The sequence below is a fragment of the Erythranthe guttata genome, chromosome 6, assembly GCF_056151865.1.
Source record: "Erythranthe guttata isolate IM_541 chromosome 6, IM_541, whole genome shotgun sequence".
Lineage (NCBI taxonomy): Eukaryota > Viridiplantae > Streptophyta > Magnoliopsida > Lamiales > Phrymaceae > Erythranthe > Erythranthe guttata.
Window position 1 is genome coordinate 13,316,164 of NC_142538.1, and position 21,001 is coordinate 13,337,164.

The 21,001-nt window shown below is 35.1% G+C and overlaps 1 protein-coding gene across 1 annotated transcript; it reads left to right on the forward strand.

Annotated features, from left to right (window-relative positions):
* The first annotated feature begins 6,455 nt into the window (after positions 1–6,455).
* LOC105962741 (glucan endo-1,3-beta-glucosidase) lies at positions 6,456–10,734 on the forward strand. The gene is made up of 3 exons (XM_012987067.2): positions 6,456–7,691; positions 9,608–9,878; positions 10,508–10,734. Exons 1-3 carry the CDS (start codon positions 6,642–6,644, stop codon positions 10,534–10,536), a joined length of 1,350 nt encoding a protein of 449 aa, XP_012842521.2. The 5' UTR covers positions 6,456–6,641; the 3' UTR covers positions 10,537–10,734.
* Positions 10,735–21,001: the final 10,267 nt, after the last annotated feature.

Genomic DNA, 21,001 nt, shown 5'->3' on the forward strand with positions numbered 1-21,001 from the left:
TCGTGCAGGGTAATTGTCATCTCACCGAATGGCATGTGAAAACTGTTGGTGTCCGGCTGCCACCTCTCAATAAAAGCCTCTATGAGTGGGTTATTGTGCTGAGGCAGCGAACAATCACGCAAGTGATACAAGCCGGTACTCTCCAGTAGTGAGACACAATCATCGTCGTCGGGGCCCGGCCAAGTACACTTCGCGTGCGACCGTAATTTAACCATATGTCGACCCTGTTCAAGATATATTCATATATAAGTATACCACAAGCAAGTGTAAATATTATAAACAAAATTTATTAATATTAATAAGTATTACCTTTCCCTCCCAAATGTTGTAGGCAATATGTGCTCCAAAACTTGGAATCAAGTGAGCGTATTTAGGTCCACCGGGTGTCTCACCGGTCAACATCCAAGGTTGAGAAGGAAGTTTTTTTCTCGGAGCGGTGCGGGACCTCGAGACAGGATTAGAACCACCGAAAGTACCACCCATCGGGACAGGAGGCGGAGTCGGAGTCGGAACATCCTCGTAATCGTCATCGGATGGAAAATCCGGCACCGGAAACTGATACTTCTGCTGAAAGCGTAGTTGTGGATCGTACTCGTACTCCTGCGGATGCATATATGCATCCATGGGTGCATCCATCTCCTGCTCGGCCTCTGTCTCTGTCTCCTCCTCAATCATCGTACGTGGGGGTACAAAAGCACCAGTGCGTTCCCCACGACGTTTAGAACCGGTAACATTTCTATTATGTGTCCTTCCCTCCCGTTCCGCAGTATTCTCCTCCACCGGATCTGCAGGAGGACAAATCAGGAGTCCTTTCCCTTTTCCCAGTCCGAAATTTTTCGCCCAATTAGACATCATGTAAACATAAAATTATTATAATTGTCTTTGAATTAACTAAATTATATTAAATTTACTAACTTATTTTAATTCAGAAAAAAAAATATTTATTTTAAATCAGGAAAAAAAAAAATTAAACCGAACGCCCGGTTTGGGCGTTTCCCGGCCGAACCGACGCCTGGACCGGGCGCCGGTTCGCCCGGGAAACGCCCAAACCGGGCGTCCAAACTGTGATTCCACGCCCAAGTCGGGCGCCGGCAGCATGAACGGACGCCCCCTTTGGGCGTCCGTTCATGCAGCCGGCGCCCGACTTGGGCGTTTGGCTACAATTTCCGAAAATTTCAAAAGCTCTACAAATCGATTTGTAGGGCTTTTAAACATGAAATTGGTTGCAAAATCGAGTTACCCATTGCATATAACACATGTAGGTGTTGAAATTACCTGAAAAAATCGAAGCCCAAGCAAGAAATTGGTTGATTTCGAAATTTTTCGAAAAAAAAAAAAAAATTCTGCAAATTTTGGAATGGGGTGGTTTTGGAGAGAATTTAGAATTTTAGGGGTTTTAGAGAGATAAACTGTTTTTTACTTTGAACGGTAAATAGCAGTTATTAAACCGTAAAGAGCATTTTCTTTTATAGGGAACATAAAGTGAAAAATGAGACGAGCGCAATCTAAATGCCACCGCATCACAACTCCCGGACACCGACCATATCTTTACCTTTTTGTTGTCTAAATATTTTAATGCGTGCCACCTGACACTTTGACTCATTTGGCCTACATTCAGTACATTCATCATCTTCAAGAATCGTATCGGACAGCTGTAACGTAGTAGTCTTTCTTAAACTTTTTCATTAATTTATTTCTTCCAAGAGTTGGCAAATTATCAAATGTAGATAAGATCTATAAGTTTTAGAGGCGTCTCAAATTAATGATAAATTTAAAAACTTAGCGCGTCTTTGATGAGTCCCTACAACAGATGAGTCACCATATTTTAGAAATTTTAAACTCAAAACTAATGGAGGTCTTAAACTGTATCTAAAATATAGACTATGTTTTTAAATATTTTCTTAAAAGTTTCTAACTATTTTCCTAAATTTGGGATTGCATAAGCTCTAACTTAAAGTGGTCCGACGATAAATTAATAAAAAATGTTTAGAAAATTAAAACTTTCATTTTATGGTGGAAATATTTATTTTTGTTATTGAAAATACAAAAACTAAAAAAACTTTTTTTTTTCCCAAATGAGATATATATTAAAACATAGAGATAATGCAAATAAAAAATAACCATCGGAAATTTAAGGTACAAAATTAAACTATAATCTGGTTATAACTAAATATACTTTATAAATTAATACATAAAATTGATTTTATAGAACTACTTACTGAAGATGACATTTTTTTTAGAGACCTGAGTCTCTAACTGGGTTTCTAAAAAGAAATTTAGAGACCCGTTTTACTTACTCTATTGGAGAGCCTTTAATATCAAACTTATAGATTTTTTTTTTTTTTATTTTTTTTTTCAATAATAGTCACTCGGAACAATTTTAACTAATTAGGCTTTAGTCTAGTGTTATCAAGAGTCTTCTAGTATATTGGTGTTTGGTGAGAGGTCGGAGGTTCAAATATCTATAGTGTATGTGTTGTATGGACATATAATAGGAGCCTTAAAATATAGATCCCTAGTGACAGAAACTCGAATAAAAACCCTAATCGCAGTAGAGACGAAGCGAAGTGGTGAAGAATGCACTTCCACTGATCGTATCGACCACTGGAAGGTTCTAGAAGAAAAACGAGAAAAAAATTGTAGTGACAAGATACAAAAATACTCAGAGGAAATTGCAGCAGAGAATGAAAATGCTGGGGTAAACCGGTGTAGGAGGGACGATGTAATTGTACGTGTTTTTGTTTTGCTTATATCAAATGAAATTAGCAGGGATATTTTTGGGAACTCAAGTGTAAGTGGGCCTATTTAAAATGAAATATTAATAAGGGTGGTTATATACGCAGGCGCTATTTTGGCGAACATGCATTTTTTACTATAACTTTTTACCTTTTTACTTTAAGTTTTTACCATTTTACATTTTTATTTCTAAATCCTATAATCCTTTAAAAACCGAATTTCAACATTCACTGCAAAAAAATAAGATATTCAACAATTTCTAAAATGAATCCAACAAATCTATATAGACCCGGAAGTAATATTTTCGTTTTTTATCGAATCTTCAAGTACTCGTGTGATATTACGTGAGCACATGCCATGTACTCGCGTAATATCACACGAGTACTTGATTTTTTATTTTTTTTTCTTGTGTTCGTGAGATTTTGCACGAGCACATGGCATGTGCTTGTGCAAAATCACACGAGAAGAATAAATAAACTTTTTTTTGTTCGTGTTATTTTACGCGAGAACCTTTTCAGTGGTCGTGTAAAATCACGCGAGACCTGAGTCGGTGCTCGTGTAAAATCACGCGAGCACAATTTTTTTTTTAAATAATAGTAATAATAAGTTGTAAAAATTATTAAAAAAAAATCTTACTCGCGTGATTTCACGCGAACAGAGAAGTTTTGGTCGCGTGATTTCACGCGAGCAAAACATCCATGTTCGTGTGAAATCACGTGAGTAAGTTTTTTTTAATTAATAATAAATTAAATTGCATTAAAAAAAATAATAAAAAAAATTGTACTCGCGTAGTTTCACGCGAACAGAGAGCTTTTGCTCGCGTAGAATTACACGAGTACATGGTCTCTGTTCGCGTAAAACTATGCGAGTACAAGTTTTTTTTAATCATATTTAAAATACAAAATAGAAAATAGAGTAATTTTTTGACACAATAAAAATAGAAAATCGAGTAATCGTCCAACACAATCAAAATAGAAAATCAAGTAATCGTTCAAAACAATAAAAACAGAAAAAAAAGTAATTGTTCCAAACAATCAAAATAGAAAAACGAGTAACAATCATCCTAGTACAGAACCAATGAAAATGGAAAATGATAGTCAAAATAAAAAAAACAACTGTCATAACCATCCTACTGTCTAACCCTCGATCCGCTACCCCTAGTCCTCGGTCCCCCACGACCCCTTCCCCTCCCGGATACAAGATGGAGATACTGAGCATAGGGCATCATCAAATCAAGTAACTGTGGCTGGATTGACCTAAATTGTTCTGCCGCATCAAGCTCATTATGTCCGTACACGATCGGAAATAGGAGACGAACTATCTCGTTCGCAAACGGCTTATCTGGTGGGGGGCAACAATGGGCTGAACTGAAGCTCACGCTCTTGTGGGGTTGCACAAATACTGGTGCGTGCGTTTCGCATACCACTTCATATAGTTCGGATGAACTGTTTCAGGAGGCCACGATTCCTCGTAGTTCGATAAGTTAATGAAGTTGGTGTTTTCATTCTCCCACATGCCGCCGGGTGCGTGAAATGTGACCTTGTAGCCCTTAGCATAAATACCGCGGTGGTGGGGCTCAGCAGATTCGATAATGTGAAACGGGATTGTCTGGACTCTACCATATTGCCGTATAACACGGTCTGGCATGTACGGCTCCACTATCTCCATGAATTGTATAGTGCCGTAATACATACTACGAGGAATCTGGTAATGTGCATCAGCCCCGTATGGTGTCCAGTGAACCTATACAAGTTTGGCACAAGTTAGAAAAACCATATTACGAACGCATGCTCTATCGAAATTACAAACTAACTTACATCTCTTTCTGACATTTCGTCGAGCATCTTTCGATAATATTGCAATTTCTGCCAACAACTACCGCCAAAGGCCCACTTTCTGCACCGAGGCTCGAACTCTGTATACGTTGGGGAAACCTCTGGTCGAAAACAAGGGAAATACTCAAATATCCAACACTGCAAAAAAAAAAAAAAAAAAAAAAAAAAAAAACCACAGTTCGTACTAAAAACACCAAATGTTGTACAAAAAATAAATAAAAAACAAAAAGTTAGAAAATAGTAATATAATTACCAGAAGGAGAATCGGGCACCAACAAAGTCCGTTCATCCCAGCGCGAGTAGCAATACCCAATTGTCGGTACATGTTTGCTAAGAAAGCTGCAGCCCACGAATACTGGCCGACTCCGTCGATATCATTCGTATAATGTATCCACCACAGCTTCACCATCGAAGATGTTTTGTCAACAAACAAAACCGACCCCAGTAGAAACATCAGATATCCTTGCATCTTCTTCTCGTCCGTGGCAGATAGCTTGCTCAAGAGCTATTGCACCTTTGTCCAATTAATTCCATTATTTTGAAACATGTCAGTCGTAGTCATAACCCCGAGCCCCAACAGAGATGCAAGACTTTGGGAACACTCTAATGCTTGGGAAACTTCTGCCACTAACGGTCCGTCGACTCGCACCCCCATGATGAAAGCAACGTCGTGGAGCGTGATCGTCATCTCTCCCCACGACATGTGGAAGTTGTTCGTCTCCGACTGCCACCTCTCAACGAACACTAACATTAATTGTTGATTCATATTGGGGAGCCAACAGTGTCGTAAGTGGTAAAGCCCGGTTGCCTCCAACCTGCTAATCATCATGTCAGCCTGCGGGCCGAGGTAGGTTTCCAGTGCTCTATTTCTTGACTCGACCCGTCCAGTAGCACGATATTCCTAATTAATTGAATTTATTAGATAGCGAAAAAACACAAATTATAAAAATATATAAAACACGTATTTGAAAATAAACTTACATGTCCATCCCAAACATAGATCGCTATATGCGACTTGAACCAACGCATAAACTCCAAATTTTCCGGCCCTCCCTCGCACGGACCCTCCAAATACGGCGAACCATCCAAAATTGTAAAATTTATGCCACGACCACCTTTACGTGTCGGCTCCCCGCCATCATGATCATCATTGCCGTCATCATTATCCACCATCTCCTCGTAATCATCGCCGTCATCATTAGCCACCATCTCCTTGTCATCATCGGACGCGTACTGCAACTGAGTACGAACATGACCGACTTGAAGATCATTAGATGGCCCGACTCTGACTGCAGTAGCTTCTTCCCTCGCTCTCTTTGCTTCTTCTCTTGTCGTCGCTTTCCTTCTACGATCGGATGCAAGAACTCCCCAATCTCCAATACGATCCGGATCATCCGGATTGTTCGACTACCGACCCAAAGCTTTCATTAAACTCTTACCTTTTCCCATAACTTGACTCATTTAAACTTTTCCCTCTACCTCCGGCCATCTACAATTTAACAAAAAAACTGAATAAAAAAAAATTCAAAAATCGTAATCTACGTAACGAAACAATCAAAAAAATGTAAGAATTACCTCCAATCTGTTATCGTCTCGGTTGGGATCTGAAATCGAAGTCCAAAAGCTTGAGAGAGTTTTTGTGGAAATTAACCTTTTGATTTTTCAAGAATGGTAAAAAAAACTGCCTGCGTGATTAAATTGTGCCTCCACACATCATTTCAGTATTAATAATGAGTCTATTTGTAACGAAACTTGAATTTTTGGGGCTAGGTCAAATTCACCCTAATTGGTTTTTTTTCAAAAATAAAAACTAAAAAAGCGTAAATTAGGGATTTGGTGTCGACTTTTCACACCGAATCTATATTTTCGAAGGATGTCATTTAAATTTAATACATGCTTCTAAATTATAATGTACTTGTGCTTCGTTTTTTCCAATTCCGCATTCAATCCCAAATCCCAATACGCGTTTTCTCTGCCTCAAGGGTCCTCTCTTTTAAGTTTTAAACCCAGTTCTCTATTGCCACCTTTTGTCCCCCAAATTCATTTCATCTTCTCTAAATTACTTTTTCCATGGCGGTTTCACCTTACGCCGCCGCAGCCCTCTTCCTCCTAGCGGCCATCGCCGCCGTAGAGTCCATCGGCGTGAACTACGGCACCATGGGGGACAACCTCCCACCCCCAGCTCAGGTAGCCCAGTTCCTGAAAGACAAAACCACCATCGACCGAATAAAGATCTTCGATGTAAACCCCGACATCCTCCGCGCCTTCTCCGGCACCGGAATACTCGTCGCCGTCACCGTCCCGAACGGCGAAATCCCCTCCCTCACCGACCCCGGCAACGCCCGCCGCTGGGTCGCCGCCAACATCCAGCCCTTCCACCCACAAACCAAAATCAACTACATCCTAGTCGGCAACGAAATCCTCCACTGGGGCCCACAGAACCTCGTCGACAACCTCGTCTCCGCCATGAGGTCACTCCACACCGCCCTCTCCCTCGCCGGAATCACCGACATCAAGGTCACCACCGCCCACTCGTTAGGCATCCTCGAATCGTCGGAGCCGCCGAGCCTGGCCAAGTTCCGGCCAGGCTGGGACAAGGGGGTGCTCGCCCCGGTGCTGCAGTTCCACCGGGAGACGAAATCCCCCTTCATGGTGAACCCGTACCCGTATTTCGGGTACAGCCCGGAACACGCGAACTTCTCGGTATTCGGATCCAACAAAGGATTGTTTGACAGATACACAAAAAGAACTTACGGAAACATGTTCGACATGCTGATGGACGCTGTCTACATCTCCATGAAAAAATTAGGGTACGGCGATGTAGAAATCGCCATTGGTGAAACTGGGTGGTCGTCTCTCGGGGAGAGCTTCGAGCGGCCGAGATGCTCCGTCGAGAATGCGGCGGCGTACAATGGTGGTCTTGTTAGGAAGTACAATTCGGGTCGGGGCACACCGTTGATGCCTAGAAAGAGATTGGAGACTTACATATTCGGGCTGTTCAATGAGAATCTTAAATCGGGCCCTTTGTCCGAAAAGAATTTCGGGCTTTTTCGGCCCGATTTCACCCCTGCTTATGACGCTGGTATTATGCGCGTGGGATCTACTGCTGCTCCTGTACAGGTATTTCTTTCTATTGTCACTCTTCAATTTCTGCATAAAGGTCTCCTTTGTTAACAATTATACAATCTTTGTATATTATTTGTGCAGTTATACTAGATAATTCCAATACATACAATTTCCTAATAAATTGAAGTAAATTACGAAAACCCCCCTAGAACTTAGATTTAATTACGAAAACCACCTCCACCTATTTGTAATTACCAAAAACCCCCTAAGTTTTTTTACCTTCTTACACCAACGCCAATCACTTACGGTGTGACTTTTCATCGATTTTTTTTTTTTATTCCAAGGAGTTATTTTCTTTTACACCTATTTAACATAAGGCATAATAGAATGTACCATTTTGGTTAGTCAGAGGGGAATTTTGGTTATAACGGATATGTGAGGGTGTTTTTCGTTATTTAGCTAAGTTCACGGGCTTTTAGTAATTTATCCTAAATGAAAATAAAAAAATTTAATAATCGCAAAAGTTCACTGATTAATATAATAAGCCCTGCTGCAAACTCACTATCTGAAGTGAAATGTGCATACGGGGTTAAGTAGATACATAAATTGACAAATGAATTTAGATTGATTCGAGGTTTTAAATATATTTTATAAAAATTATGTAAAAGTAGCCGTTAAGAACTAGTGGGCATAGTTTTTATTATTTTAATTGAGAGAATAACATTGAAAAAGAATAAAGAAATATAAGTAGTAATAAAAAAGATGAAAAAAGATGGTTTGAATATTGTGTGGTTGGAGTTGTTATGCAGATTGCTTTATTCTGTGTCATCTTTCCAAACTCCGATACCATGTGGCATGTGCCAGTGTACCACCTCTGCATTTATTTAATATTATTCTAAACTTTGCCTTGTGCTTTCCATAAAATCCAATTCATGCACAATAGGTTGGCCAATTTCAATCACTTCACCCTCTTTAAACTAAATTTGTTTTTTATTTTTATTTTTGTCTTGGAAGCGTTTTGGATCTTATTTTGATTTCATTTTGAGGAAATATGTTTTGGGGGAATAATTTGAGAATGAAAGTAATGTTTGTTTGTATTTTGGAAGGAGACAAAATACACTGTAGAAGTCAAATCATGTTTAAATGTGTTAGAAAAAGGTATTTTTGAAGAAAAAAAATGAAAGATAAAGTGATGTTTATTTGTTTTTTAGTGAAGACATTTTTTTACTGTAGCAGTCACATCATTTTATTGTAGCAGTCACATCATGTCTGAAGTGTCTGAAGGAGAGAGAAACTTTTGAAATTATTTTGAGAAAATGATTTGAAAAGTGTAATAAATTTCATTTTGTTTTGGGGAAACAATGAAAACAAAATGGAAATGGTTCCAAACATTGCCTAAGATTTCATTGTTTGAAATATAAATATTAAATGATATACCTCGTTAAAAGGTTTAAACTTTTAGATGAGTTGATCATTAATTAGATCAAACTATTTAATCAATCACGGCTAATCTTAGCAACCAAACAAGGTTGTAGTGTACAAAATATTAGTGGGCTTGTTCGACATATATATTCAGACTTATAACCAATTTTAAGTGTCTTATATGATACTAAATCTTCCTAAATTGAGTTTTTTTTTAAATGTTCAGATAAAATAAAATTATGAATAACACTAATTTTGTAATTAATATGAGCATGAAAATAAACTGAGCATGGTATAATTAGAAGGGACATTCATTTAGTATGTTTCATCATAGATTAGTAACACACAATCATATATATTCTACTTACAGTAGAACCTCCATAAATTAATAACCTAACTTAAACAATAACTTTTTTCTGGTGCCGACTCGGTGACAACATGCTAAATTATTAATTCGATAATTTAATATTTCGCTAAATTAATAGAATTTTGCGCGTCCCAACTGTATCAATTTATAGATGTTAAACTCTATATATATAAATGTGCAGCCTATTAAAAGACCAACACCAGCACAAGACGGGAAAAAGTGGTGTGTGCCAAAAGCAGAGGCATCTGATAGTGAATTACAGAAAAATATAGACTATGTTTGCAGCCAAGGAGTGGACTGTGGGCCCATCCAGCCTGGCGGTGCTTGCTTCGATCCAAACACCGTTAGGTCTCACGCTTCATTTGTAATGAATGCTTTTTATCAGCGCGAGGGCCGTCACGACTTCAATTGCAACTTCTCTGGTTCCGGCTTAATCACCTCTACCGATCCCAGTACGTCTCTCTCTCTCTAATTTCTTTATTATGAGATAAATGACTAGTTATTAATTTGACAATTCATTTGAACTCATTACAAAACAATAGTTATGTGAATAGAATTCGTTCATCATTTCAGTGCTTCTTGAATTCTAACCACCTTATTTGGAATGACGCCGCATTATAAATCTAAGTTTATTAGGGTGAATTTTATTAATTAGAAAGAAAAATTTTGTTGTTTCACAAGACCCTTGTCAGAGAGGCACATTTTTTTTTTTTAATCAAATCTAGTTACATGTTTATAGCTTGCATGTTTAGCTGGATTCTTTTATAAATATGCCTAAGCTCAAATGTTTTTTTTCCCTCTAAAATTTCTTAGTGTTTAACGATTATGCACCAATATTTTATAATTAATTAATTTTCAATTATGTGGATTCATCGTAGCGTCTATGTTTCCTTGGTGAAAATCTGTGGAAAACCTGTGAAGTTTTGTTACTTATTGTTGTTCAATGTAAAAATATCTACGAAGTAGAGAATTCTTGGACAAAATTTGATGGGCGGTTTGTAGTTAACGTACTCTTATCATGTTTTGCCGTAGATTCTGCCCATCGTATTTCTTTTAATCTCCTCTTTGTTTTCTATTTCAGGTACTGGTAATTGCAAATACCTTGCTTGATTCCCTAAAAACGAAATAAGAGGAAGATGACTTTTTTTTTCTTTTCTTTTAGAGATGTATTTATGTATTAGTTTTAGGATATGCCCTTGTTGATCTTTTAATCTATGCCCAACCGAAAAAAGTAACATAATTTTCAGTTGTAACATTAATCTTGATGTAGGAATTTATGCATTGAAGATATACAGTATTTAGAGTTCATTGTTCCTTTTTTTTTTTTTTTTTTTTTTTTTTTTTTTTTTTTTTTTTTTGGAACTGAGTATAATGTTTAACTGCTTATTTTTAAGGGTTTTTGTTAATGTTGTAATGTACATAATTTAGTGGAAAATGAAAAATTGAAAACTGACTTTCACAAGTTTCGGGTTTCACTTGACCCATTTTATCACGATTTAATTTTGGAAGAATGCTTCAAAATGATATTTTGTGATGGGTAGTGCAATTCGGTAAAGCAAAAGCTTCGATGGAGCAGTAGTCAATGGTGAATCTACAGATTAAAGTCTTCAATGGCGGAATAAAGTCTTTGTCAAACGTATTGTGCCCTAGTGAAAATACCTACTCTCGTTTTTTGATAAGAAAAAGAATATATTATTATGACGTTGAGGGAGTCGTCTTAAAAAATAACATTCTTCAGCTTAGCATCGTTGAAAAAGACACATGCATCTCTCAGAGCAAAAACTTCAGCAACAAGCGCGTTCATGCAAAAGTACTCGTTAGAGTGGTCGTAGATAATAGAACCAGCGGAGTTGTGGACAATGAAGGATGAAGTGGCAAGCCCGTCTTTAACGCAACAATCTGAATTCACTTTAAGCCATCCAATAGGTGGTTTGGTCCGATTGAGTGAGGAATTCTTTCCAGCTGTCAATGACTTCGAGAGTTGAGATTTCCATCGAGTAGAGCCTTCATAAGGGTAAGCTGTGAAAATACCTACTCACTCCCTTCAAAAAGGAAAAAGACAAAGAAAAAGGAAAGAAATATACCTACTTGCTTCTCAAACGGATAAAGTTACAATCACCTTGAGTCGTGCACGGTCGTTCTATGGTATATCGGACTATATATAGGCAATATGAACAATGACATGGTAATCACACCAAAGCTTTGTTGGTAACATAGATGTAACTTTAGTTAACTAATTACAGATCCATTAAATTTGGTACATGGTCTGCGCCAGGGGCGGATCTAGACCTTCACATTAGGGCGGGCAAATTTTTCGTGAAAAAAATGTAACAAAAATTAAGTTTAAAAAATCGAGGTTTCAAGGGCAGCATCACCGATTTTTTTAGATCGATTCCTTAAAAATTGCTAAAGTAAGTGAATATTTACAGTTTTTAACTAAGAATGTGAAGACGATTTCTTTTTAGGGGGAGGCGACAACACCTGTTTATGAAACTTTATTATAAATAATGCATTAAGACACAATCAATATGTTGTGATGGTGCAACAGAGCAATCCAGGTAGTGTCATCATACTACAATGTGACGTTGCACATGGTGAAAACAATGCTTCTTCAACCCCTCGGGGTCCAACATTCAAAAGATTTTTTCTAGGACCGGCTGCACCAAAGGGTGGATTTCTGAATGGTTGCTCTCTCTTTACGAGAATTTTGATGGATACCATTTGAAGGGGCCCTATGGTGGTGTGCTCCTTTCAGCAATAGGGTTCAACTCAAATAATGGATTGTATCTAGTAGCATTTGTTATAGTAGAGGTTTAGTCAAAGAAAAGTTGAGATTTTTTCTTTCACAATATGTCCATTAAGTAAATAATACTTAATGACCGACATGCAAAAGGTCAGTTTTATTTTCACTGTTTCTTGTAAAACCTTCATGTACTATTTTTGATGATCCAATTAATTGTTTAATTTATTGTACGGGCCGGTGGAGGCAATAACAAAGATAGTCCCTCATGCGATTAATAGAAAATGTGCATCACACATTTGTTCAAATTTTAGAAGTTCTTTTGCTAGCGTCCCTTAAAAAATGGTATCCGAAAGTTGTTAGGTCATACACTAAACTTTAACTTTGCCATGTACAAAATTAAAGAACTTAGTGTTAGGGCTTATTTTGACATTTGTATATTCCACCAGAGTTATAGTCTAGATATGGATATGATAGGAGATTGAAGCATGATCATGTGACTAATAACATTGCCGAGTATTTCAATAACTCGATAGTTGAGCTTAGTCCTAAGCCTTTCTTCATTTGTTAGATGACTTAGAGCATCTCCAATGGAGAGGGGGTTTTCCCCTCCCATCCCCCTCTCCTCCCCCCTCCCCCTCCCTCTCCCTCTACCTACATCGTTTCCAATCGTTTGGTCTTTTATTACTCTTTTTCCAATCCCCACTCTCACCATTATAATAATAATAATAAAATAATAATAACAACCACAATAACAAGAATAACAATAATAATTAGTACTAATAATTAATAATAATAATAATAATAATAATAATAATAATAATAATAATAATAATAATAATAATAATAATAATAACAATAATAATAATAATAATAATAATATAATTATAATAATGCAATATTCAAATAAAAGTAAATAGATAGTTTTCAACTAATTCAATAATTGAAAAAAAAAGTGATTTAATAGCTCATGTGTGGGCAAGACACAATGGAAGTATGTAATAATTTTACTTAAGTTTTGATTTACGAATTAAGTGTTTGGTTTTATTAAAATTATATAGTTATTTCAAATTTATAATACAAAGTAAATAATCGTTTTTTTGGGTTTTTTTCTAACTTTTACGATTATAAAAGAAATATATTAAAAAATAAAATAAAATAAAATTAAATAAAGAAACAAAATAAAATCAAATAAAGAAACATAAAATAATAATAAAATTACGAATAAAGATATAATTTAAAAAGAAATAAAAAAATAAAAGAAAAGAAATAAAAAAATATTAAAAGTTTTTATTTACAAGTGTTGATTTTATTGAAATTATGTGATATTAAATTATGTAATTAAATAAATGAAATAAAATAAAATAATGATACAATATAATATAAAAAATAAATACAAAATACAAAGAAAATAAAAAATAAATAAATTTTACATGTAAAAGAGAGAAGAAAAAGGAAGGAAAAAAAAAAAAAAGGAAAAGGAAGAGAGTTAATTACACTCTCCCTTCTAGCAAGTGAGTTGGAAGGGGCAAGCTCAAGGCAAACTCTCCCCTCCCTTCTCCCCACCCATACCCAACCCACATCCATCCTCACATCCCCATCTCCATTGGAGATGGTCTTAGAGCAAAATTGATGAATATGTTGATAATAAGAAGAGAAAAGAGAAACAAGTGGAAAATTATTCTTCCTGATAATATAGTAAAAAGGTTGAACACTGCAAGACACGAGAGTAGGAAATGCCATTTTTTTTAGCTAGCAGGGGCGGATCTATGTTGAGTGTTGGGTGGGCTGAAGCCCACCTTCACTCAATTTTTTTTAATCCTATTTTAATATCATTTTAGTCTAATTAGCCTATGTAATTCATTTTTAGCCCACCTTATTATAGTTTAAATAGCAACAATAATTATATTTGGAGCATTTTATTCACTTATTGTTATACATAGTGTATATATATTAGGGCAAATGGCAAAAAGGTCCATCACATGGGACTTAAATGCATTTTAGTCCACAAAAAAAAAACAGTCTCTCAATTAAGCCCATCCCCATGTCTTTAGTCTAAAATACCCTCAATAATATAATTCTTATCAATTCCACCCATTATGCTCTTACTTCCTTAATATTACACATTGACCCCGGATTTAAACAAATATGTCACATTAACCCCCAAATTTTTTTTTTCAGAAAATAATTTTTTTCTGAAATGTTTTTTTTTCCGGCCAGATTCCGGCGTTGACTTTTTTCTTTTTTTTTTTTTTTTTGAGATTTTTTTTTCCTGATTTTTTTTTTCCGGCCGGTCAACAACCGTTGACTTTTTTTTTTTAATTGTTTTTCTTAGATAAAAATATTTTAATTAATATTACTGTTTTAACTACTAAATTACTGTCTCAGACAGTAATATTACTGTTTGGTACAGTAATATTATGAATATTATTTTTTCCGAACAGTAATATTATGAATATTATTTTTCCGAACAGTAATATTATTAATATTATTGTCTAAGACAGTTAAATTATTGTTGAAGACAGTAATTTAGCATCTAAGGCAGTACTATTAATTAAAATATTTTAATTTAAGAAAAAAAATGAAAAAAAGCCAATTAACAGTTAAATTCCTGTCTCCGACAGTTAAATAACTGTTGGAGACAGTAATTTAGCAAACAAATACAGTAATATTAATTAAAAATATTTTTTTTAAGAATAAAAAAGTCAATTAACAGTTAAATCACTGTCTCCAACAGTTGAATAACTGTCGGAGACAGTAATTTAGCAACGAATACAGTAATATTAATTAAAAATATTTTTTTTAAGAATAAAAAAGTCAATTAACAGTTAAATTACTGTCTCCGACAGTTAAATAACTACTGGAGACAGTAATTTAGCAACGAATACAGTAATATTAATTAAAAAAAATTGAAGAAAAAAAAAAAAAACAGTTAACAGTTAAATTACTGTCTCCGACAGTTAAATAGCTGCCGGAGACAGTAATTTAGCAGCCAAGACAGTAAAATTAATTAAAATATTTTTTTTAAGAAAAAACAAAATTATATAAAAAAAAAAAAAGTCAACACCGGAGACCGGCGGTCTCCTGCGGTCAACGCCGGAATCTGGCCGGAAAAAAAAAATATTTCAGAAAAAAAATTATTTTCTGCAAAAAAAAAGTTTTGGGGTTTAATGTGATATATTTGTTTAAATCCGGGGTCAATGTGTAATATTAAGGAAGTTAGAGCGTAATGAGTGGAATTGATAAGAATTAGGGTTAAAATTGGGATCAAAATTGAAATTATTTTTAAAATTGGTTAATTGATGAAATTGGGCTAAATTGGGGTGTAAATCATGAAATTGGAGTTGAATTGAGTTTCAATGAATTGGGGGTAATTTTGGTATATATGAAAGGATTTTCTTTATTTGCAAATAAGTTTGAATGGGTTGGATTTATTTGAAAGACAAAAAAATTGGATGTCCCTCTTTTAATCAAGTGGCCTTGTCATGGGCCTATTTGCCATTACCCCTATATATTAATGTTCCACGTTGGTTTAGCATCCTAGTTTAACCTAGAGTTAGATGTATATATATTCCCTTGTATTCTTATACTCAATACAATAATATCAAATATCAATTAACTTTCTACATGGTACTAGAGCCTAATTCCTTTGGGTTTTGAGTTTGAATTTTGTCTGATTTTTTTTAGATTTTTGGTCTACTAAAGTATAGTAGATTTAGGGTTTATCTCGGGTCAACTATTTCGACCCTTTGTTTATTCTCACCACCTAGCCCGAAAGCTCCGCCGCCTCTCGATCGGCATTCCATGGATTTCGGCGACCATCTTTCTCGTCTGGCGTCGCCTCCTCGTTCCGATCAATGCCCAACGGTCGCTGTTAGGATAGTAGACTGAAAGCCTTGCTTTTATCTACATGAACTATTTAATTTTGAATAAAGTTTATTCATGTGAGTCATTTATGAGAATCAATGCATGTGTTTCTAGTACCTTTAATTAGATATTGATTAATTGTCAATTAATTAAACGTACAATCTATTATTCTAATAGTATTCGAAATGGTGTGCTACGGCGCACGGAAAGATCGTTTCGAAAGTTCGTTTAGAATATAAGGATTATAAGATCACAATCTAGATAGAATTGGACTAACCATTGGTAAATGATTGTAGCACAATATTTTAGTGATTGGTCTTGATCACGGTAAACCGATGATAACTTTTGTAGTTATCGTTTTGACTTATTGTGCTAGCACACCCGGCATGTGTTGAACATGAAAAAATGAAATATTTGTTTCATCACTGATTAAACATGAAACTGTATTATTTCTAGGTTTACGAGAAATTACTTAGCCTCTTAATCCCTAAATAATCAACGTAATTTTAATTGGTGATCTCTACTTTGATGTCACAATGGGAGAGATTCCTATATTGAGTCAAATGAGCCCCAGTGTGTTGGGTAGAGACACTAAGAATTAATAGGTGGAAACTGATTATCGATAGGAATTCGCATCTCTGAAATATGGGATTGAATAATGACCATTGGGTAGCTTATGAGTTTTATTTACGTCAGAAACTCGGCCGAGTGGATTCCGTAACTGACATAAACCAACAAGTTAAGCGGGATGGACTCAAGATAATATACCAAGCTAATTTATTTTTCAGTGAATAAATTAATTGGTGGTCATTTGATCTTCTTAATGCGAGGAGAAATTAAATAATGATTAACGGGAGCTTGAAATGTAATTTTGAGAATATAATCGCGAGTTGATAATTATTTGGTAGTGGAAAATAAATAATTATTTAATATTTAATTAAATGAATTCCTTTTAGAATTTGGATTTAATTAATTGTTAAGTTGTTTGTATTGTATTTTCTCCTTTAGTCCCTATTGTAGCCCGATGAATAATTCTAATTAATTGAGAAAATATAATTAAATCAAGTAAACTAGTATTTCACCCGTGTGTTGCACGGAGGTGAGTTTCAAAATGAGAAAAATAAACTTATGTAAATGACTATCTCTTTATAACAATACCAATTCAAGTAAAACAAAATGGAAGGAAATAAAAAACATAAACTTTATCTCTTAATTTAGAGTTGTAACATATGAAATTAAGTTAAAGATTACAAATAAAAAAACATGAAGCGCGCAAAACCTCCTTGCTACGCCGACGGATAAAGTTACAATCACCTTGAGTCGTGCACGGTCGTTTTATGGTATACCGGACTGGAGGCAATATGAACAATAACTTAGTAATCACACCAAACCTTTGTTGGTAACATATGCTTCAGTGTAACTTTAGTTAACAAATTACAGGTCCATTAAATTTGGTACATGGTCTGCCCCAAGGGGGGGCGGGGGGGCGATTCTTTAAAAATTGCTAAAACAAGTGAATATTATATTTACAGTTTTTAACTAAGAATGTGAAGACGATTTTTTTATTTCGGGGGAGCGACAACACCTGTTTATGAAACTTTATTATAAATAGTGCATTAAAACACAATCAATATGTTGTGATGGTGCAACAGATTAAGTAGTGTCATCATACTACAATGTGACGTTGCACATGGTGAAAACAATGCTTTTTCAACCCCTCGGGGTCCAACATTCAAAAGATTTTTTCTGGGACTGGCTGCACCGAGGGATGGATTTTTGAATGGTTGCCCTCTCTTTTTGAGATTTTGATGGATACCATTTGAAGGGGCCCTATGGTGGTGTGCTCTTTTATGGATTGTATCTAGTAGCATTTGTTATTGTGGAGATTTAGTCAAAGAAAAGTTGAGATTTTTTCTTTCATAGTCAAATGAGCCCTAGTGCGTTGGGTAGAGACACTAATAATTAAGGTGTTATTATACATACCCCCCCTAGCCACCAAATAAACTAGGGATAAACCCAAGCCCAAATCATCCTTTGACATACCCCCTGGAGAAGTGAAAGTACTATACTACCCTTATATGCAGTTTTCGGCCAAACTGCATTCAGCATTTCTGGTCCTGCATTTATCATTTTCGTTGATTTATGTATTAGGGTAAATTACACCCACACCCCTGAGGTATGCTTAAATAACTGTAAGGTCCCTGTGGTATCGATAATTACACTCACCCCCTGAAAGGTACTTAAAAACTCTAACGGGATAATGTATTGGATATATTATTCCGATAGGGTTCTAATGGACTATTGGTTTCAGGAAGTGGTGAAGACAACAAAAAGTTATGGGTGATTTAAGAAATATTGGGGGAGCCATGTCACCCAATAACTCCCTATAACTCTATGTTATCTCCAGAACTAGCTAAAAGTAATAGTCCATTAGAATCCTATCGGAATAATGTATCCAATACATTATCCCGTTAGAGTTTTTAAGTACCTTTCAGGGGGGTGAGTGTAATTATCGATACCACAGGGACCTTACAGTTATTTAAGCATACCTCAGGGGTGTGGGTGTAATTTACCCTATTTATTATTTTTTTTTTAATAATAAACATGTTTGTCAAAATATATATATATATATATATATATATATATATATATATATATATATATATATATATATATATATATATATATATATATATATATATATATATATATATATCTATATATATATATACATATTTTTTTTTTTAATTTTCAAAACAATATGTTTACTGTACTTAAAATAACTACATGTAACTATAGTATCTATAGTAATTCATAGTTGTGTTCGTTTTTTTACATCATATTTTTAGTCGATCAATTGTATACATACACGAATACTGGCTTATACAAAAGAAATTCATAAACACCAACAAAAATTTACAGTGTTCAATATTTTTTATTATAAATCACCTCAGAACCAATAAAATACAAATCGAAAATACACAAATATATGCATATGTAACTACATGTCACTATATGTATAGTAATGTATACAGTCTGCAGAAAACAGTAACTTTGAAGCATATATAACTTCAACCAAATTTTTTGACACCTTCAAGATGAGGATCAATGGCTTCCACTACGCTGCAATTGCAAAATCAAAAAAAAAAAATACCTTTAGTGTAAATCAACAAAATTTGAAGAAACATCAAAACACTAAAAAATCAACAAACACTAAGAGATCAAGAGATAGAGAGACAGGTTATTACTGGGAATTGCTACATATTTAAAATCAAACAGACAGTAACTCCTCACCCCCTCGCCTCCTACCAAAACCCTAGCCGCCGCTAATAACCACCCACGATTCCGTGCGCCCACAAATGCAAAAAAAATTAAAAACAAATCTGAAAACATAAAAATAAACAAAATTACCATCAAAATATAGATCTCAACGAGAAGAATCCAACGGTGGGTAGCCCGTCAAATTTCGACTGGTGGAACATAAAATACACCTCCGACAAGACCACCGTTGTCGAATGAAAAAAAATTGCAGAAACAGATCAGCGCTCCAAACTGAATGAAATCACCATCAAAATAAAGAGCTCAGCGAGAGAAATCCAACGGTAGTTAAACCATCGAATTCCGACCACCGGAGAGAGAGTTATAACTCCGGGAAGCAATTTCGCCTGTGGGAGGTTTGTGGAGGCGGGATTTTGAATCTGGGAGAGGAAGAGAGAGACGATTGTAGTGGCTAGGGTTTAAAACTGATTTTAAAAGGGTATTATAGGGACTTCAGGGTGGCCCAGGAGGGTATGTCAAAATATTTTCGAAATGAGGGGGGTTTCCCCTAGAGTGTAATCCACTTGGTAGTTAGTTCTATATAATTTGGAAATGAGGGGGGTTTACAAAATAATCTCAAGAATTAATAGGTGAAAACTGATTATCGAAAGGAATTCGCATCTCTCAAATATGGGATTGAATAAGACGAGTAGCTTATGAGGTTTGTTTATGTCAGAAACTTGGCTGAGTGGATTCCGTAACCGACATGCACAAATAACTTAAGCGGGAAAGACTCAAGATAATATGCCAAGCTAATTTACATTTCAGTGAATAAATTAACTGATGGTCATTTGATCTTCTTAATGCGAGGATAAATTAAATAATGATTAACGGGAGCTCGAAATGTAATTTTGAGAATATAATCGGGAGTCGATAATTATTTGGTAGTGGAAAATAAATAATTATTTAATATTTAATTAAATGAATTCTTTTTAGAATTTGGATTTAATTAATTGTTAAGTTGTCCGTATTGTATTTTCTCCTTTAGTTCCTATAGTAGCCTAATGGAAAATTCTAAATAATTGAGAAAATAGAAGTAAATAAAGTAAATAAGGTGAAACATAAATTGGAAAATTATTTGGCTAATTTTAGCCTATGATTTTCGGCCATAGCAAGAAGGAAAGGAAGAGAAGAAATTTTTCCTTGGACTCTTTTCCTACTTGGATTCCTCCTAGAATCTTTAGAGATAAAAAGAACGAAAGTTGATATATAGTACTTGATGGAAGAGAAAAATCACTCTAGTTCCATAACATAGTAGTAACCGATTTTTTGCTAGAAAAATATACAAAAATATTTTATCTTCTCTTTCATTATTTTCTAAGTTTATAGAGTTAGATATTTTCCTAGGCACTATCCCACAATAATAGAAAAATAAATTCGGGATATACAATAGAAGATTAGGGGTGAACTAGGGGTTTTAAGCTCTGCAATTTTCGAGAAACAAGAAGTTGTGGGAGGTCATCTTTCGTGCGCCCAATATAGCTTGGGTCTGCTCTTCGAAACGTAAGTCCATAGATTAGATTTATTCCGCTTTAACTAAATAAAATATGTGCATGCTAATTAAAAATAAAAACCGTCTAATTTAAAATCTCATTCGAATTTTCATTGAAAAACCATCTTATTAGCGTATATATTATATATATATTACGT

Coding starts and splice junctions, on each gene's coding strand:
- LOC105962741 (XM_012987067.2), top strand. CDS start 6,642: ATGGCGGTTTCACCTTACGCCGCCGCAGCCCTCTTCCTCCTAGCGGCC. Junction 7,692..9,607: donor CTACTGCTGCTCCTGTACAG/GTATTTCTTTCT, acceptor ATAAATGTGCAG/CCTATTAAAAGACCAACACC. Junction 9,879..10,507: donor AATCACCTCTACCGATCCCA/GTACGTCTCTCT, acceptor TTTCTATTTCAG/GTACTGGTAATTGCAAATAC.